Source organism: Sarcophilus harrisii, chromosome 4 (genome assembly GCF_902635505.1).
Source record: "Sarcophilus harrisii chromosome 4, mSarHar1.11, whole genome shotgun sequence".
Classification (NCBI taxonomy): domain Eukaryota; kingdom Metazoa; phylum Chordata; class Mammalia; order Dasyuromorphia; family Dasyuridae; genus Sarcophilus; species Sarcophilus harrisii.
In genome coordinates, this window is record NC_045429.1 from 28,210,222 (window position 1) to 28,231,250 (window position 21,029).

The 21,029-nt window shown below is 42.7% G+C and overlaps 1 protein-coding gene across 1 annotated transcript in view; it reads right to left on the reverse strand.

Moving 5' to 3' along the window:
* Positions 1 to 21,029, reverse strand: part of LOC100924239 (cytochrome P450 4A6-like) — a 41,615-nt gene that overhangs the window by 1,928 nt on the left and 18,658 nt on the right. The window contains exons 2-10 of the mRNA XM_031969171.1: positions 17,070 to 17,211; positions 16,729 to 16,773; positions 15,344 to 15,471; positions 9,355 to 9,479; positions 8,449 to 8,603; positions 5,385 to 5,491; positions 4,112 to 4,302; positions 3,825 to 3,958; positions 1,093 to 1,157 (exon numbers count right to left, since the gene is read on the reverse strand). Of these exons, the coding sequence (XP_031825031.1) occupies positions 1,093 to 1,157; positions 3,825 to 3,958; positions 4,112 to 4,302; positions 5,385 to 5,491; positions 8,449 to 8,603; positions 9,355 to 9,479; positions 15,344 to 15,471; positions 16,729 to 16,773; positions 17,070 to 17,211 (1,092 nt within the window). The remainder of the gene's footprint in view (positions 1 to 1,092; positions 1,158 to 3,824; positions 3,959 to 4,111; positions 4,303 to 5,384; positions 5,492 to 8,448; positions 8,604 to 9,354; positions 9,480 to 15,343; positions 15,472 to 16,728; positions 16,774 to 17,069; positions 17,212 to 21,029) is intronic.

A 21,029-nucleotide genomic window follows, 5' to 3' on the forward strand; every position in this document is an offset into this window, starting at 1 on the left:
TGTAAAATGAGGTGGTTGGCCTTTGTGGCTCTAGATTTAGGACTCTGTGACCCTTCCTGTTGCCCTGGAAATCCTATTCTTTTTATATTAATTATTTCTTTCATTCCCTTTGCTTACCAGCCATGGCTTCTCCCCTCCTTCCACCTCCAAGCCCAGCCTCAGACAGTCTACCTCCTTCCTGATCACCCTCAGCGCGCATTTCTCCATGCCTCAAATTTCCTCCATATTTAGAAAGGAGACCTCAGCAAACATCCAGTCTTGGTTCATGGCCAAGAAAGAATCCCCCCTACACCGCCGTAGAGTTGGTTAAAAGCCTACTAGGACAGCCCATTCCCACCTTTGGACACCAGCTTAAATAGACTTCTTTGAAACTCTGCCATTGACCCTAGTTCTGCCTTTGAAGGCCAAACAAAACAAACCTGACCCCTCCCAAAAGACACTACAGATATTTATGGACAGACAGTTCTCTATGTTGTTTTCCAGTCTAAAAGGCCAGTTCCTTCAATGGTCTTCCTATGATGTGGCTTCCAGACCCTTCCACATCCTGAGTGCTCCCCTCTAAACACTCTCCAACTTAGCAGTGACATTTTTGACAGGCAATCAGAGTTAAGGGACTTTTCTAGGGTTATACAGTCTGAGCTGAATTTGAAAACAAGTCTTCCTGACCCAAGATGGCTGATCCATCCACTGTACCACCTAGTTGCCCAGAAATCATCTTCTTAAACTCTGCTTCCCAGACCAGAACACAATGCTCCCTCCTGGTGCTGGTAATCCTTCTCTTCTCTTTACATTATTTACTTCTTTCATTCCATCTGGTTACCAGCCATGGTCTCTCCCTTCCTTCAACATCCAAGTCCAGCCTCAGACACCCAATCCCCTTTCTGATCCTCCTCATCCCAATATTTCTCCATTTCTCAAATTTCCTCCACATTTGGAAGACCTTAGAAAACCCAACAGGTCTCACAGTTCCCCAGTTTCATCACCACTTTATTTATCCAGGGTTTCCTCTGTCAGTCAGCCTTTCCTACCTACCTCCCTCCCCATCAATCATAACAGACCCTTGAGCCCATCCCCTTTGAGGGGCAGACACACCTCTGGTTCCGGCCACACAGCGGGATTGTGGTGAAGGGCATATATGTTAAGGGAGACAGATGTTCCTGGAGAGGCAAAAAGAAGCAGCACTTGAGACACTGACGCCCCCCAACAACAGCCATAATAATAACCAGCATCTGTAAAGCACTTTTAAGTTACTAAAGCCCTTTCAACCCTATTAGCATGCCCCTTTTACAGATGAGGAAGCTGAGGCAGGTAAAAGTTAAGTGACTTGTTCAGCAAAGTGGCTACAGCAAAAGTCAAAATCAGGTTTACCTGACTCCATGTCCACTAGTTTTTCTGCTATTCTATTTAGTAGCCCATAGGTGCTGGGCCCTCAGTCCACCCAACTGGGAGCAGGGGAGGCACAAAGTCTAGCTTCATGGCAGTAGCCAGGCAGTCAGTGAGCCTGGTTATTTGGTCAGGAGGGCTCCAGTTCCTATGTATCTGAGTCATAAAAGTTTCTAGGACCTAACCAGATCCCACTTGTATCTCCCTGTCTCCAGTCATGATTGTGAGTAGGGAAGGGAGGATACAGGCAGCCAGGGCACTGGGTTTGGGGGGATTGGGTAAGATTAGAAAAGTATTCAGGCTCTTGGAAATCCCTGCTTAGCCTCAGAACCCCATGGGATCTAGGACTTGGCACTGCAAGAAAGCTTCACTGTATTCTGCCCACGGATGTAGAAGTGAAGGCCCCCAAATGGCAGTGACATGCCTAAGGTGACACCAGTGACACAACTGCCCAGTGGTCAGGGGCAGAGGCTGCATTACAACCCAAGTTTCCAGCTGCTCATCCAGGCAGCTCCACTCCACTAGGCTGGCTTCCAGGGCTACAATGGACTTCCTGGCTCACCTGCAGCCTTTAGACCTCCACAATCCACAGACCCCCCCCCCACTAACCCAGCCCAGCTTTCCAGTTAATGTTGGCTTTCCTCCCAACTCAGCCTGTTTCCTCTTGCCCTATAAAAGGATTCTTGCAATCTTCCAGTGTGCAAACGCACACTTGATCAGCAATTTGCCCAGTCATTGACATGTATTCTCTAATCTTGAGAAAAATGAGACATTCTTAGGGTGGAAAGTGTCAGTCATGCTGGTTGAGAAAACATTGGGGGAGACACAGGACATCCTCAGGATAAGGGTTTTCTATAACTAGATTTCAGAGTCACTTCTCCTCAAACCCTGTACTTTGTCTCTGTCTGGGCAGGAGGTCAGTAAACTCCAGAGATCAAGAGTCAAGGAACACTGACTACTATTATCTCTGACACAGGGATGATGATCTGTGGGTCAGGGAAGCAACAGTGAGAGTCAATGACCCTGAAAAGGGTACCCACTTCCCTCACACTCCATGAGCAACAGAGGCAAGGAACCAGGTTGGATTGTGTGCTCTATAAGATTTCAACCGGCTATGAATCTAGAACACCTCAATTAATACACCTGGAGGATATCCCTTTCCTCTTTTGGATCTCTCTGATTTGGAGGAAGTTTTTCCTGATGTCAGATCTAAACTTGCATATCTAAAATATCCCACCCTGTCGCCAAGAATAAGTCCATTGGACAAGTCACTTAATCCTAACTGCTTCACACACAAAACAAACCAAAAACATATATGTAAAATACTACATAAAGCTAGTTTAAAAAAATACTGGAGTCCAATCTACCATGGGGCAGCCTTCCAGACACTTGAAGACAGAGATCATATTCCTTCTCCCTTCTCTCCTGCAGGCAGGGATGGGGTTGGGGTAGTAGGGTAAAACAGCAAGGGATGGTGGGAATTGAGTAGGCTGACTTCAGGGAGTAGGAGCCAACTCAGTTCCTTTTCTATTCAGTTACAGATCTAATCTAATTTGTCTTGTGTGAAAACTTAATTCAATTGGTGGAATTGCAAGAACATTGTATTGCATTGTTTGAAACTAGCCCTATGTAGTGGGAAGCTGGACCATCTATCTCTACGTGTTGCTTAGAAACCCTTAGCTGAGGACCTTGGTTATGCTAACAGAAACCCAGCCAGTTCCAAAGAACCATGTAACTCATATGTCTTATCTGCCCACTGGTCTCATACTGGTTAGTTAGTTATTGTGTCTGTTCCTTTGATTGCAGACACTTGGGGAGAGTGGGACACCTCTTTTTCTGATTTCAGAGTATTTCATCAGTTCATTCTCCCACTCCTAACTTGGAAAATCCCTGATTTTTCCTCCATTTAGAAATCAGTTTGCCTGTTCACTGTTAAACCTTTGTTTTCCCAGTCACTTCCCCTAAAACAAAGGGTAACCATTCCCAGCCTCACTCCAGCCACTGGCTTTTGGGCTTCATTTTGGTCTTCCCACTAATTCCCCATCCTCTTCCCTTGAAAGGGACCCTTTCTTAGAGCCATGAGTGGCACTGGAGTGAAGCAGCAGATGAAGAACTGGGACTAAAGTCAGGAAAATCTGACTTCAAATTGGAATTGATACTCATTGTGTAACCTATGCCTCAGTTTCCTCAAATGTAAAAGAAGCATCATAATATCATTTGTAAAGCACTTAGCACAATGCCTGGCACATAATAGGTGCTCATAAATGTTTATATCCTTACCTCCCCTAGGGAGTACTCAGTGGGGGGACTTTGTGGGATTCTAGGATTCACTTTTTGAAGAGTTTTCACCACTGTTCCCTCAAGGTTGTCAAGTCCAATCTTCCAGACACATCGAGGGCCCCATGAGCTAGTAGAATGAACAAGTGGGTGTGCCATATTACCTGCAGGTAGGGAGCGGCCATCAGGGAAGGTAATGGGCTTGCTGAGCTCCCTGGAGATGTTTGGTACTGGAGGATAGAGGCGGAAGGATTCCTTGATGCACATGGTGGTATATGGCATCTGGCTCAAGTGCTCCCTGAAAGCACAAGGAGTCCATGGGATGAAGAGACTGAGGATGGGCTCAGGAGGAGTTTCAGACCAGGAAAGGGACAACTGGGGAACCAAAAATTGCTCCTCTGGAGCACAAACAGGGAGAAAAAAAGCAGACCTTGATCCCACAGCCACTCACCAAGTGATGGATTTCCCATCTCCTAGGATGCCCCTGATCTCCTCTCGGCATTTCTCCTGGTGCTCAGGATTCATGGCAAGAGAATAGAAAAGCCAGGAGATGCCGCTGGCAGTAGTGTCGTGACCCTCAAACATGAAAGTGTCCACCTCAGCCCTCAGCTCCTCATCCGACAAGCTGTCACCATTCTCTTTCTGGATGAAGAGAAGCCACTAATGTCAGGGACCAACCAGCCTTTATCAAGAGTCTTCCATGTGCCCGTTACTTGTGCCAGGAGAGGAGTAAAATTTAAGGAAGATCTTAGCAAAGACCCAGACTTTGCCCTCAGGAAGCCTAAACCAGCCCACTTGGGGGATAAAAGTCAAGTGCCCATAATGCCAAACTCCAATGACAAGTAACTTTAAAAGCTACAGAAAAGTGTAACTTAATGATGACTTCAGGCAAGTTTTCTGAGGGGAGATGGCACTCCATTTGGGCATTCAAATATGCTCTTTTTTATTTTTTTATATTAGAGAGCATGATATACTTAATAAGTGCTTACTGAATTGAAATAGGAAAGAAGAGTAGTTTGAGAAATATAGATTATGAGATCTATTTGAGATGTTGAATTTGAGATTGTCACAGGAAATCCAGTCTAAAATGCCCCAAAATCATTTAGGGTATGAGAATGGAACTCAAAGGAGAGGCTGAAGCTAAATAAGATAAAAAGAAAAAGAAAAAAGATTAATAGAGAATGAGAATAATTGACTGGCCTAAATGTTCCACTGATGTTCATGAAATTTCAAGAAATCTACAGAAAGACCCCAATTTCTGGGGGGAACTCACTAAAGAGGAAATATATATAAGAGTCTCCCATACCATGGATGGGCTTCAATCAGCACCACTGGGAGTATATTAAGGTGAGATTTCCTTTTATCAAAGCATGGGCTTAGCCAAGTCAGCTCAGAGGCTTTCCCTCTCTGTGACTAAATATGAAACCAGAAGGAATTCCTGGTGTGAGTGGCAGGTTCTAAGAGAACAGATCACAGCTGCGAAAAGATGATTTAAGAGACCCTATGTAGCCAGCCCTATCAACTGCATAAAATCTCAAATCAGGATGGATACTCCCACAAGGTCACCCAGGTTCACTCTGGTCCCAATGCCTCTCAGGGCATCAACATAGGGAAGGGGAAGCACCAAAAAAAAAAAAAAAAAAAAAAAAAAGGAGAGGGGAGAAGGGATGGGAAACTGCTTTCTTCCTGCCTAGAGGCAACACCCAGGCTTGGCCAACTCTCACCCTGGCATAGAGGAGGATGTCCAAGAAATCCAAGTGTCGTTTCTTCGAGACTGCCTCCAAGGTTCCTTCCTGTTGCAGGTGCTCCTTCCTCTTCCTAATCACTTTATCTGCAGGAAAGTGGTTCACATTCATGGGTCAAAGAACAAACTCCCTTGGCAAGCTGTGAGCTCTCTGTGCCCATGCATTATTGAATTACACACACACAAATCTCCTTGTGCTGCTTCCTTGGGGAAGAGAGCACTGGATTTGAAGTCAAGAAGAATCAGGTTCTCCTGCCTTGGACACTTTCTAGCTGTATGACCTTGAACAAGTTATTCCACCTCTCTCTGCCATGGTTTCTGAACTGTAAAATGAGAGGGTTGGATTCAATAGCTTGAAATCAAGATATTATCTTCTGAACTCATGCTTTTTATCTCCCTTCCACTGAGTTATAAGAATAATGTAATACATGTGTATTGTGTACTTTTTCAGGAGAGGTTGTCTTTGAGATTAGGATTCTAAGTACTTTGTTTCTGAAATTACTTCCTGTTGGAATAGAAGGAGCCACCTGCTGCTGGAAACCCAACCCAGTCCTGCAGAAGGGATCTCCTCTTGTGAGAAGATGATACAAGGAGACTGAGAGGCAATTGCTATTCTCTGACCTCTCTGAGAGGCCATTGCGTTGTCTGACCTCTCTCCTCTTCCCTCTGCCTCCAATTTTTCTTGTTCCCAGTCTGCAACACCTGTGTCAGCAAACTCCTTCACATGTTATGATCCACAGCTTTGGAGGCTCTTGAAGAATTGAGCTGTCCCTTAATAATTCCCCGTTTTTTTTTTTTTTTGCTGTTATTTCCCCCACACACAGCATGGTCCACACACTGAGGAATGCAAGCAGCATTATCACTTCTGGATGGTTGTAACAGGTGTTGATCGAGGCAGACTTTCAAACAGAGAAGAGGACTGTGGCCAGAACAGGAATTTAAGTTTCTCATCAGTCTCCTGGTTCGACCCTTTGATTAATTACCCCAACTGAAAAAGTCTTACTGGGGCTCTTCTTCCTTAACTCTGGAAGGATCCTTCTCACAAACAGCTCTGGTTCTTCTTGTAATTCTTGCCCCACATTGGGCGCCATATGTTGGAATACATAGGAGAGCTGTTGGAATACACGGGAGCCACCTGACAGTGGCTGCTGGAGATTCAACCCAGAATGGATCTCCTTTTGTGAGAGGATGATACAAGGAGACTGAGAGGCAATTGCTGCTCTTTGACCTCTCTGACTGAGAGGCCGTTGTGTTATCTGACCTCCTCCTCTTCCCTCTCTCTCCAATTTACCTCATTCCCAGTCTGCAACACCTGTGTCAGCAAAGGCTGTCTTGCAACTCCTTCAGATGCTATGATTCACAGCTATGGAGGCTCTCAGAGAATTGACCTGTCCCTTAAAAACTTCCCATTTACCCTGTACATATCATGTATGTACATAATTCCTTATTTATACATATCCTTAGTACCTAGTACATCATAGGAACTCAATAATTGAAGTTCTTGAAATTCTTAAATTGAATTTCAAAGAATATTTGTTTTCCTTTTATCCTCAGAGATTTTGAATTGTGCTTTGCATACAGCAGGTGTTTAATAAATGCTTGTTTTTTTTTTCATTAATAATACAATCTGGTAAACATATCAATCCCTAATTAGCAGATAAAGAAATTTGGAAAAGTTTAACTTAGCACAGACTTTCTTAAACTTTTGCCCTCAAGACCACTTTTTGCTTGAGAAATTTTAATGTGATTCTATCTTGAATTTGAACTGACGTATTTCTGTCAGCAGTCGTGCATGCACAGGACAAAGTGTGCACAATCTCTCTGTATTCAGAACCAAGACTGCAGGGAAGTCCCATGATGTAATATGCTACCAGAAACACCTCAGATTCATCACACATTTGATTTCAAGCTAATTTTTGGTCATTGTGTTCAGAGATTATTTACTGTTGCCAATTTTTTTTTGCAATTTTCATATTCATTTATGGGACCCCATATGGGGTTGTCACCCACAGTTTAAGAAGCTTTATCCTAAAATGCTTGCTTTTTATTAGTGAATAAGAATTGAGCATGTCTAAGTGTATGAGCATGTGTCTATGTATTCATAAAGGTGTGTATATGAGAGTGTACAAATGTAACTGGGGTCTTAATTCAGTTGCATGAGTCTCTCTTCATTGGTGGAGAGATCCCCAAAGAGAATCTGGAAGTAAGCGTCTTCTCCCTTTAACCTGGGAGCTGGAAGAGGGAGCATCTGTTTTCTCAAACTCTTGCCCTCAGGCAGAATCAGAGCACCAGCCAATCAGTCCCCACCAACGAGGTGTCTTATGCCATTGGCTTGAGCTATGAATTACACAATTATGGGACCCTGTATGTATCCATCAATGAATCAATGAAAAAAAAGTTTTAATTAAGCACCACCAGGTATTGTGGTTTTACAAGTGGAATGATAGGATCTTAGAGCCAAGACCCATCAAAGACACAAATACACACCCTAACAGACTTGACACATTGCCATGATTTAGTTATTAGCAAGGATTTCTTGCTGTTCATCCAAAACCAGTTTCCCAGTGGACAGGACTGTTTGAATAGAGCCTTCCCTTTGAGAGAAACAAAGGTCATACTCTGGGAGATGAGCCAAGCCTCATTTCTGTCACTCTGCCTTCCAAAAATCTTTTCTTGGGACTACTAGGGACTGGGCCCAGTGGGGAAGTTGGAGAAGACTAGGACCTCCCAATTGGGATTCAGAGTTGAATGGCTCATGAGAAGATCAGCTGTTTTCAGATAGTCATCCTGGAGGAAAGAAGACTCAGCAAGGATAGGATCCCTGGTTCCAACTGTCAGAAGGGCTGTGGTGTAGATCTGACCTAGAATCTAGAACTGGACATGATAACACCACATGATACGCAATAGGCCAGCCTGGGAGTCCATGACATCCCCATCAGACAAAAGCTAGATGAGGACCTTCCAGGGTCTTCTTTGGGGGTTCTTCAGTGGTTGGTGTCTTAAATTACTTTTGCCCTCAGACAGCAGACAAGGGCAACCAGTACCTGTGTGTTCATGGGCCCGGCGAGCAGCCTGGCGAGCCTGGTAGCCCTGGGGAGTCAACCAGTAGATGAAATCATTGTGATAGAGGGCAAACCGAAGGCGAGCAAATATCAAGGCTGACTGTTCCCACACAGCCTGGATATAGTAGTCGGCATTCCTGTAGGGAAAAATGGCACTGGGTGGGTGAAGGGCCCAGACCAGCCAGAGCTGGGAAGGAGCACTTTGTGGGGCAGGAAGGGCAGGGACAGAGACTGGGCTTGTGACAATAAAATCCGGTAAAATATAAAAGTCTTTACACATCTAAAAGTGTCATGTAAATGCTAGCCATTCGTGCTATTATCATTTCATTGGCATAGGGAACTTACTGGTGTGAAAAGTCCTTTCCCGATGCCAGTCAGCATTTTGACTAAAATTTGAACAGGCTGGAGCATTAAGAGGTGAGGTGATTTGCAAGAGTCAGACCTAGATCATTTCATGTTGGAGACTGGGCTTGATCCCAGATCTTACTGGTTGTAAGGAGGTCCAGCCATTGTCCCCCAGTCTCCTTACTGTACAGGGATGAAATTCAATGCCTCTAGAATTGAGGCATTTATCCAATGTGTATGACATGCCAGGTACTGGGGATATGTATAAAGGTAACAAAAATGAACCCATCTTTGTCCTTGAGGAGCAGGGGAAATTAGGGAGAGAGCCTAGACAAAGAAAATTGAACCTAGACCAATTATTTCTGGGAGGTGACTTGGAGAGAGGGGCAGCACTGGTCACTGGCAGTAAGGGAGATACAACAGGCTAGGCTTCCTGTAGGAGGTAATGAGAAAGATGGAGTTTAAAGGAAGGGAAAACAGGGACCAGACCAACAGTAGCACTTGGGCTGCCTGGGGAGCGTGGCCAATCTGGCCATCACTGACCTCTCCGTCTGGCAGTTGCTCTTTTGGCTAAAGGCACATTTCATGATGGTGTCCAGGGTCATCAGGCTGACATGCTCAAAGACCTCCAGGCTCGAGCCTTGGCTGATGAGCTTTTCCCATTTATTCTGCAGCAGAAGAAGGCAGCTCTCAGCATGCATGGCTCCCCAGCTGCAGCCAAATCATTCCCTTTCCCATGTTCTCCATCCTTGGCAAAATGGATATCCCATACTCCACCTCTCCCACCTTCTCCCAAGGTTGCTGACACCATCCACTAGGCCTGGAATGTATTCTACTCCCCCCACCTTCCCAAGCCTCTTGCTTCCTTCCAAGAGCAGCTCAGTTGTCACACACACTCCTAGAAAACCCTTCATCCCCATAGAAGAAAAGGATCATCCCTTCCTTAAGTTCCCCACAATCCGTTGTCTAGATTTTTTGCATTTGATCAGAGACAAAGCCCCAGACTCTCACAGCTGATGTAAGAGGGGAAGGACAATCTTAGAATAAAAAACATAAGAACTGAGAGGGGCCTTAGAACAGAGACTGTCAGAGCTGAGAGGGATCTTAGAATGGGATGTTAAGGCTGGGAGGGAGCTTAGAACAGGGGATGTCAGGGTTGGGAGGGGGTTTAGAATGGGAAGTTAGGGCTGGGAGGGAGCTTAGAACAGGGAATGTCAAGACTGAGAGGGAGCTTAGAATGGGATGTTAGGGCTGGGAGGGAGCTTAGAACAGGGGGTGTCAGAGCTGGGAGGGAGCTTAGAACAGGGGATGTCAGAGCTGGGAAGAGCTAGAGAAGCATCTGCTTCAAGCATCACCAGATCAAGGCTTAATTATTCAGTCTACTTGCAGATATCCAGGAAGGAACGCTATCACACCATCCTGAGAATAACAGGTAGCAGAATTCCCTGATCTCCTTTGAATCAAAGATGTTTGTTAATTTGGCCTCTAGAGTATAAATTCTTAGAGAGGAGCTATCTCTGGGCCTTGTACAGATTACTCATTTAGTAAATAGCTTTTTTTTTAGACTGTTTCATTATATAATTGACAAAGCTGCTTAAATTCTGACATTGCTATTTCTTTGACATTAAGTACCTTTTTTTTAAATAACTTTTTATTGACAGAACCCATGCCAGGGTAATTTTTTACAACATTATCCCTTGCACTCACTTCTGTTCCGATTTTTCCCCTCCCTACCTCCACCCCCTCCCCCAGATGGCAAGTAGTCCTATACATGTTAAATAGGTTACAGTAGATCTTGGATTCATTTTATGTGTGCAGAACCAAACAGTTCTCTTGTTGCTCAGGGAGAATTGGATTCAGAAGGTATAAATAACCCGGGAGGAAAAACAAAAATTCAAACAGTTTACATTCATTTCCTAGTGTTCTTTCTTTGGGTGTAGCTGCTTCTGTCCATCCTTGATCAACTGAAACTAAGTTAGATCTTGTCTTTGTTGAAGAAATCCACTTCCATCAGAATACATCCTCATACAGTATCATTGTTGAGATATATAATGATCTCCTGGTTCTGCTCATTTCACTCAGTATCAGTTCATATAAGTTTCGTCAGTCCTCTCTGTATTCATCCTGCTGGTCATTTCTTACCGAACAATAATATTCCATAACATTCATATGCCACAATTTACCCAACCATTCTCCAATTGATGGGCATCCCTTCATTTTCCATTTTCTAGCCACTACAAACAGGGCTGCCACAAACATTTTGTCACATACAGGGCCCTTTCCCTTCTTTAGTATCTCTTTAGAGTATAAGCTCAGTAGAAACACTGCTGAATCAAAGGGTATGCACAGTTTGATAACTTTTTGGGCATAGTTCCAAATTGCTCTCCAGAATGGCTGGATGTGTTCACAATTCCACCAACAATGTATCAGTGTCCCTGTTTTCCCACATCCCTTCCAACATTCTGCATTATCTTTTCCTGTCATTCTAGCCAATCTGACAGGTGTGTAGTTGTATCTCAGAGTTGTCTTAATTTGCAATTTTCTGATCAATAGTGATTTGGAACACTCTTTCATATGAGTGGTAATAGTTTCAATTTCATCATCTGAAAATTGTCTGTTCATATCCTTTGACCATTTATCAATTGGAGAATGGCTTGATTTCTTATAAATTAGAGTCAATTCTCTATATATATTTGGAAATGAGTCCTTTATCAGAACCTTTGACTGTAAAAATGCTTTCCCAGTTTATTGTTTCCCTTCTAATCTTGCCTGCATTAGTTTTGTTTGTACAAAAACTTTTCAATTCGATATAATCAAAATTTTCTATTTTGTAGTCAATAATGATCTCTAGTTCTTCTTTGGTCATAAATTCCTTCCTCTTCCACAGGTCTGAGAGGTAAACTATCCTATGCTCTTCCAACTTACTTATAATCTCATTCTTATGCCTAGATCATGAACCCATTTTGACCTTATCTTGGTGTACGGTGTTAAGTGTGGGTCAATGCCTAGTTTCTGCCATACTAATTTCCAGTAAATAGCTTTTTAATCAAGTTAATTCATTTAGACCTATGTCCGAAAACTGACCTGGTCTTTCAGGTTGTGGAAAGAAGTGCTCACAGGATATGCCAGGAGGCATATCTCTTGAAGTGAATTGTGAATTTTCAGGGGATACTTTCCTTTCAGTGATTTTATGCAGTAATTTATTGATTTTACCAGTTCACAATTGACACAGAGTAGAAGAAGTTACCTGAAGTCACACACACACACACACACACACACATACATGCACTTGTGTACATGTGTTTTGATGGGCTCAGTCTTGAAGAGCTAGAGATTTCTGTATAGGTCACTGTGCTGATGGGGCACACTACCCAGCAAGGTTCTCCCATGTCACCGGGGCCCACCCTGCTACGTGACAATATTCTTACTCTTTCCTAGTCACTTCTGAATTGTTACACCCAGAAGCTGTACCAAGCCTTCTCCTTTCAGTTGAAGGAGGAAGAGGAGGAAGAGGAGGAGGAGGAGGAGGAGGAAGAGGAAGAGAAGGGGGAGGAGAAGGAGAACAAGAAAAACAAGAACAAGAAGAACAAGAACAAGAATAAGTACAAGAAGAACAAGAACAAAGAAAACAAGAAAGAGGAAGAAGAGAGGAGAAGAGGAAGAAGAGGGGGAGGAAGAGGAAGGAGATGAAGAAGAGGAAGAGTAAGAAGAGGGGGAAAATGGGGGAGAAGGAGGAGAAATACAAACTCTTCTATTTGGCATTTAAAATTTTTCACAATCTTACCCCAGCTTATCTTTCCAAACAAATCACTCATAATTCTCATGTTTCTCAGCCTAGCCAAACTTGCTCTTTATGGAACATGATATTCTATCTCTTGCCCTTATACCTTTGAACATATGGTCCCTCATGCATGAAATTATCCCTCTCCTCATGTCAACCTCCTGAAACTCTAGGTCCCTTTAAGGATCCCCTATGGTGTCACCTCCTTCAAGAGGCCTTGAATGTTCCTGAAATCACTCTGTTTATTTTGACTTTAGTGTTTATTTCCTTAACATTTCATATGTTTTATCATGTCAAAAGAACATAAATCTCTTTAATGCAGGGGCTATTTTTGTTTTTGCTTTTGTTTGCCAATGCCTAAAACATACTCAGAATTTCATAAGTGATTGTTGATTAGTTGGTTCAAGGGTAAGTATTATTAGGAGCCTACCTACAGAACAGTCAATATTTGGCACTATCACAATCTTTGCTGATATCCATTTACCTTCTAGCTATGTGGAATAGTGGGAGAAGGGAGTGAAATAGTGCAATAGGTGAGGAGAGGAGATGATGGTAATGATGGTGGTAGAAAAAGTTGAGAATTTTTTTTCTTACTCTACCCATTGACCATGTCATTGGAGAGACTAAACCAGTAGCAGTCAGTAAGGGCATCTGGCTGGAATCAAAGAGACTGGAGCACAAAAAAACCTCATTGTACCAGACGCACTTGTCACTGAAGAAAGACGGCATCAGGGAACATGAGGCTACTTGATGGAGAGAAGTGTTGGCTTTGGACTCTATAAGATACTAACCCTCAAAGACCTCAAAAGCCAGGAGAAAACCTCTCTGAAAGGAGCAAAGGACTAATTGCAATCAAGAGTTGTGAGTTGCCCCTTTGTTACATATGCCCTTTGCGTGTACGCTTCACTACTTTTGTGTTTTAAGATTGTGCCCACTCTCTCCATGGGTGCTACGTATATTCATGGAAGAATGTGCCCCAGACTAGGGAGGAGAATGTTTTTGGTAACTTCTATTCTTGTTAATGTCTTAGTAAATGTCTTTGCTAAAAGCCAAATAAATCTGCCTGATAATTAATGGAAAGCACACTAGTGGGGGTTCATGAGCAACAGTACCAGAAATCTAACCCCTTGCTGAGTGAAATGAGCAGGACCAGGAGATCAACAACAATACTATATGATAAACAATTCTGATGGACGTGGCCCTCTTCAACAATGAGATTAACTATATCATCTCATTTTTAATGAGCAGTAATGAACTGAACCAGCTACACCCAGCAAAAGAACTCTGGGAGATGACTATGAACCACTACATAGATTTCCAATCCCTCTATTTTTGTCCACCTGCATTTTGGATTTCCCTCACAGGCTAATTGTACACTATTTCAAAGTCCAACTCTTTTTGTACAGCAAAATAATGGTTTGGTCATGTATACTTATATTGTATTTAATTTATACTTTAACATATTTAACATGTATTGGTCAACCTGCCATCTGGGGAAGGGGATGGGGGAAAGGAGGGGAAAAATTGGAACAAAAGGTTTGGCAATTGTCCATGCTGTAAAATTACCCATGCAAATAACTTGTAAATAAAAAGCTATAATAAAATTAATTAAAAAAATAAATCTAACCCCTTCAGAACCCTGAGGAGGAGGAGTGAGCAGCCCACTGGAGTCTCAGTCTAGCAATACAAATGTAAGTTGGATGAGTAGCCTGAGCAGGATGCTATGCTTACCAAAGACTCCTTAACTAAAGAGTCAAAACAACAGATTTTCAGAAAATCAAGCCCCCAAAGCCATGTGATTATATTGGAGAAGTAGCTTTTGGCTATTATGACAGGGTCTTCTTGATTCAATACTAACTTCTTCCTTAGATTGGAAGCAGAGAGGAGGGCCAACAGAATCCCTCTCCTGCCATGAATACCCACAGCTGACCTGGTCTGGGTCTGGCCTTAGGTCTACATACATATGTCAGGCTCCATTCCCCACTCAGCTTTCATGCTTAAATGTTCTGCTCTCACTTCACAGGGGTCACAGTCGATACTGTCCCCTGCTTCTTTTCATCATCATTTCCACGGTCTTGATGGTGCTCTTTGCTTTCTACCGTCTACCTCAGCTCCCACAGTCCTTCCTTGGACATAAAATATCCCTTTGGGAAATGGTGTGGACCTCCCTACTTGCCTTAGTAACCATTTCCACTCTCTCACCATGACTGAATTCCATTTCCCTTCTTCGGCTCAGGGCTCACACAGAGTACCTACCCCTGAGTCAACATCTATGACTGAGGCTTTGGACACTGGCTGCCATTTGCCTTTCTGGCTCCCATCCTCCTCCTCCAGGACTGGGGACAGTCCATGAACAGTAAGTACCATGGGGTCCAAAGAAGCTCAAGAAACCATGAGAAACATCATTGGAGGAAGAAGGGAGAGTGGATGGCCTCCTCCCAAACCCTGCTCCCCTGCCACAATGTGTGTTAGACGGGGACTTCCTGAGGGTATACCATGACTGCCCAAAGGGTTATACTAACAAACACCCCCTCACTGGAAGTCTGCAAGTAGAGGCTGGGCAGCCTCTTGTTGGATATTGTAGTGGGGCTTCATCTCTAGGTATGAGGGGCACTCTAGCTAGCCTCCCAAGTCCCTTCCACCTCAGGATTTTATGAAGGAAAGGGCATTGTTAGTTGATGTCAGTGTGCATTGGCCCGTGAGGGTCTATATGTCCACCTGTTTATGTGGGCACTCTTACGGGAGACTCACCAGCATCACTCGGACAGACTCAGCCATTAGTACCACATAGGACTTCAGGATGTCATAATGGAAGGCAGGCGTCAGCAGCCGCCGATGCTGGAACCAGGTTGGCCCATTCAAGATCAGGAGCCCTCTCCCTGAGCCCAGGAAATACAGACAAAGGGTCAAAGATGAGGCATGATGAGAGCCCCAAGGGTCCAGGTGGCCCGTGGTCTGAGAAAAGAGAATGCATGGGAGGACTCTCCAAGGAGAAACTTGAATACATCCCTACCACTGGCCAGTCACTGACATTGTTCTTTACCCTTAGAATGCCTTCTTCCCTTCTCCATTAAATCCTACCCTTCAAGGGGCAGGTATCATGTTACCTTCCCCCGGGGAGAAATTCTTCTTACCTGGCAGGCATTCCTCCCTCCTCTGTACCCCCCAAACACTGTCCTTCAGCTCTTCTTACATCCTGCTTGACATGCATCATGGGTACAGCCCATACCTTTTCTAAGAAACTGTGATTTTTCTGTTGTGACAGAGACCATGAGTATGTCTATATCTCCCCTTCAACACACACACACACACACACACACACACACACACACACCCCAAAACAGAACAATGTGGGAGTGCATGCAATATTTGTAGAATAAATGAATCAATAAATAAAAGAATTGTGCCTTGTACATTTTTACAACCAGAAACATGGGATTGTGGGAGGGAAATATGAGGAAAAGCAATGGTATTTCAGGCAAAGGATGAATAAAAGTGTTTTGAATAGAAAGCCCAGGTTGTGTGCAAGGGATAATGAAAGGTGTCATTTGGCGGGCATAGCAATGTATGTGAGGGGGAAGGGAGGACCGTATGAGGCTAGAAAGGATGTTGTGGCTGGATTCTATGGGAGGTCTACGTACTGTGGACTTTACTCTTAACTAAGGAGAGGAGAAAGAAAGAAAGAAGCATTGGTCAAGTACCTACCAAGAGCTTTACTGATATGATCTCACTGGATTTTCCCACATCATAGTGAAAAACCAATGAAGGCTTCTGAGCAAGGAGAGGCAGGGTTGGAGGGAGAACAAGCAGCAGGTAGGGAGGCTGGTTAGCAGAATGGGTCTACAGTCTAACAAGAGTGAAGGAGATGGGGCAGCTTGATGGTACAGTGGGTAAAGCCCTGGCCCTAGATTCAGGAGGACCTGAGTTCAAATCTGACTTCAAATACTTAACACTTCCTACCTGTGTGACTCTGGGCAAATCACCTAACCAGAAGTGCCTAGCCAAGAAACAAAATTAATGAGTGGCCAGAACAATGTGGTGACTGGTGGGTTGAAGGTAATATAGGGGAAAAACAAGGACTTGACAGAGCACAAGGAGTAAATGGGGCCCCCAAAATCTTGGGGACTTGAACATACCAATCCAGGGGATGAAGAATCTGTAGATTAAATTAGATTTTGGATCTGAAACACAAAAAAGGGAATATACATGATCTGAAAGGCAGCCTTTCCCAAACTCCCCTTCCTTTGGAGATTCTCCCCAGGGGCAGGTGGGGACACACCTTGGAGCAATTACCCATGAGATTGGGGAGGATCCTATAAGGGAAGAAAATGGGAGGGTTTGGGATGGTAGGAATTGAGCAGAAAATATGGGGAATGGGTAAGGACAGGACACCTGTCAGAGAACTGAGGTGGAATTTTTGAAAAGGGTCCTGGGGGGAAGGAAATGAGAAAAGGACATATAGGGGTGCTCCTCTCACCTGATCTGCCCAGAACAACTTTCATGTAGTCAGGGTCATAGATTTGGAGAGTGGCCATAAACCCAGTGAACCATCGGGGGAAGGCACAAGGGAATTTCCGTGCCCAGGATACCATCAGCTTTAATTCTTCTTTCTTCTGAAACTGCAAAAGAAACAGCCATAGGTGAAAGGAGAGGCTCCAATGTGTCCAGTGAGTGAGGCGATCTGTGGCATTTGTTGTGATCTCAGCAGATTTCAGCCCTCAGTCACTGTGAAAGCAAACAGGGGAAATGACAGTCCTCCTAGTTCTATGTGCTTTCTGCTTCTGCCTTAGCCCCCAGTACTAAGTCTTGTATATAATCAAAACTCAAGATCTCTTGGATTGATCAAATTGTTGATTGAATTGGTAAATTAATATATTTAATAATAATGTGTGAATAGAGAGATATTACAGGAATGTATGAATTCTTTTTCTGTATTTTATTTTCATTATTTCTGTGTTTCCACTATGACCTGTATAATATGTGCAGGCTCATATTTATTTGAGCCTTGGCCAGCTATAAACATATTTGCTTAACCTGAGCTGATGACATTTATTAGTATTTGACATTTATTAATATTTAGTCTATTAGCTGAACCACTGTGCTTGATTAAGCCTGAAGGCCTGATTTTCTGTTTCCTAGAAATCAGATGATTTCGGGAAAACAGAAATCCTCCATTCCAATTTCACCAAATAGCAACTACCAATTAGATGCCTCCTTCTCCCCTTCTCAATGCTCTCTTACTTGTGATGTAATCTGTTGTATAAAAGCTATGTATCTTTACTACTTCTTTAGCTCTCCTACCACTAGCTTTCTCTTTCTTATCTCGTGATGGGATAGCTCATCCTCTGGAGGTTTGAATAAACGACTTTTCTGATTTCTACTGGATGATCTTTGAGTAATCATTTTGGGTAAGGGTCTTCTACATCCCTCACAATAATAACTAGCATAATCTCAATTGAGCCTCAGAACCCTGGGAAGTAGACTCTTATTATTACCCCACTTTACAGATAAGAAAACTGAGACTGAGAGAGAGTTGATTCTTTCCTATTTATCCTGTCTATAATTTATATATAGTTGTTTACATGTGATCTTCCACCATCAGACTGGAAATTCCTTGAGGGCAGAGATTGTCTTTTGACTCTTTTTGCATCCCCAGCACTTAGCACAGTGCCAGGAATATAGTCTAAATATATAAATATTAATAGATAATTAAATAAATACATATTTATTTATTTTATTTATTTATTTATCATATAATATATTCATATATATGTTGTATATTATATCATTTCTATAATATGTTATATAATTATACAGAATAAATTTATTTATTACTAAATATTATCTATTAAAGGCTTACTCCTTTCCCTTTGAAAGGAAAACTTGGGTTTTTTTCTCTCTTATTTTGTCTGTTTTCTCTTCTTGTTAGTTGACCATTTACTCACTTATTTTTACATCTCTTTCCTAATTGTTGATTGTGGGTTTTGCAAGCACCAAGGCAAACATGAAGCTAAAGAGATTTTACAAAACTGTGTTAGTGTGTTGACTTTGTGGATATATGTGTTAGAGGGAGCTCAGGATCCACCTAATTGTAGGAGTTCGGCACCCTTACAAAAGGCTGCTAGTTTGATTTTGGAAGTGTCTCAAAATCTCCCTACAGAGGGTGGATGAAGAAGGGGCCTGTGGCAGTGGGTGAGCATCCTGATGCTGGAACTTTCAGAAAGCTATCTAGAAGTGGGGATAATGTTCCCAAAGGCATACCCAGTTACATTTGGTAGATGAGGTAGGGAAGCATTTAAAAGACATTTAGGAATTAGGAAACTGGGAAAATTCAGAAATCAATTTGATAGTCTTTTGGGGGAGCCTTTAAATGGTTTTTTTTCACCAAGGGAATAGGCATGCCCAATGAAATTTGGCAAGAGAACAAGACTTGGTTGTTGGTTAAATTTCAGTGTGTGGGGCTGCCCCAAAATGAATTGGTGATTTTGGAGTTGTCCCTTGAATCTGCCTTAGAGGCAAGTTTCAATGACTGATGCTGCTCTGTAGTATAAAGGTTTGGCTTAGACTAAAGAGGAGACAGCAAGATGGCTCAATGAATAGAACCCTGGGCCTGGAGTCAGGAAGACCTGAATTCCAATCTAAACCAGACACTAGCTGTGTAAAGCTTGGCAAGTCACTTAACTTCTGTTCACCTTAATCCCCTGGAATAGAAAATAGCAAACAGCTCTAGAACCTTTGCAAAGAAAACCTCATGCACAACATTGATGTACACATGGATGTCCACAAGGTCATGAAGAGTCAGACATGACAATGATTGAACAATAGACGCAGGAAGGTAGACTATGTCAAGAGTGGAGGGATTAGTTCTGATGGATCAGGCCATCCTCAGCAACGAGATCAACCAAATCATTTCTAATGGAGCAGTAATGAACTGAACTAGCTATACCCAGAAAAAGAACTCTGGGAGATGACTAAAAACCATTACATTGAATTCCCAATCCCTATATTTATGCACACCTGCATTTTTTATTTCCTTCACAAGCTAATTGTACAATAATTCAGAGTCTGATTCTTTTTGTACAGCAAAATAATGTTTTGGTCATGTATACTTATTGTGTATCTAAGTTATATTTTAATATATTTAACATCTACTGGTCATCCTGCCATTTAGGGAAGGGGGTGGGGGGGGTAAGAGGTGAAAAATTGGAACAAGAGGTTTGGCAATTGTTAATGCTGTAAAGTTACCCATGTATATATTCTGTAAATAAAAGGCTATTAAATTAAAAAAAAAAAAAAAGAGTGGAGGGATTACCATTTGTGCTAGCCAATGAAAGTGGACCAGAAGACCTGGCTTGCTTGGTCACCTTTACTCTTCTTTTTTCAAGATAATTAGCAAGAGTGTAGCAGGTAGGAACCAGAGGGAGTAATTTTTGCAGTTGCATATGCTTGCCTGGATAACCTGATCAGAGTTTCAGGATCATGATCACCTTTTGTCTTTCTCTCCCCTTCCTGGACACAGATCAAAAATCAGAGACCTAAGAGTTAACTTACTCGCCCAGAAGACAAAAGAGTGGTGAAGTGTCCCAGAGAGCCTCAGGTGGCCAGGAATAATTCATGGACATTGTCATTCCTGAACCTCCTGGTCTCTAGTTATAGGAGAAGGATTTTCTCAATAGTGAATACCAGAACCTAACCTAGTTAGGAGAAAGCTAGGAGAAAGGAAGTTCCAGGCTTGTGAGACATCACAAGTTGTCCTAAATTTCAGAGTTTGCGGGTGGTGACCTTCCATCCAGAAAAGGGGAGTCTGATGAGCAGCAATGCCTCTTAGAGAGAGAAGAGAATCACTCATATGGTTCCTGGGAAAATCAGCAGCCAAGGAATGAAGTCAAGAGATGAGAGAGCAAGGATATAAGTAACTCTTTAAGTAAGACTCTTTCATTATAGTGAGTTATTAAGAAATAGAATCTTTGGAGAAAGCTACTTGTCCAGCATTTCCTAAGTATGTTTCCTTTACATATTATCTTTGGTTCTTTTAAGATCTATGTGTTCCAGTACCACCTCACACCTCTCAGATTGGCTAAAATGACAGGAAAAGGTATTATTTGATAAATGTTGGAGGGGATGTGGGGAAAACTGGGACACTGATACATTGTTGGTGGAATTGTGAATACATCCAGACATTCTGGAGAGTAATCTGGAACTATTCCCAAAGAGCTATCAAACTGCATAACTTTTGATCTAGCAGTGTCATTACTGTAAACCAAGAAAATCATAAAGGAGGGAAAAGGACCCACATGTACCAAAAATGTGTATTTTTTGTTGTTGTTGTAGCAAAGAATTGGAAAGTGAGTGGATGCCCATCAATTGGGGAATGACTGAATAGGCTATGGTGTATGAAAGTAATGGAATATTATTATGCTGTAAAACATGAGGAACA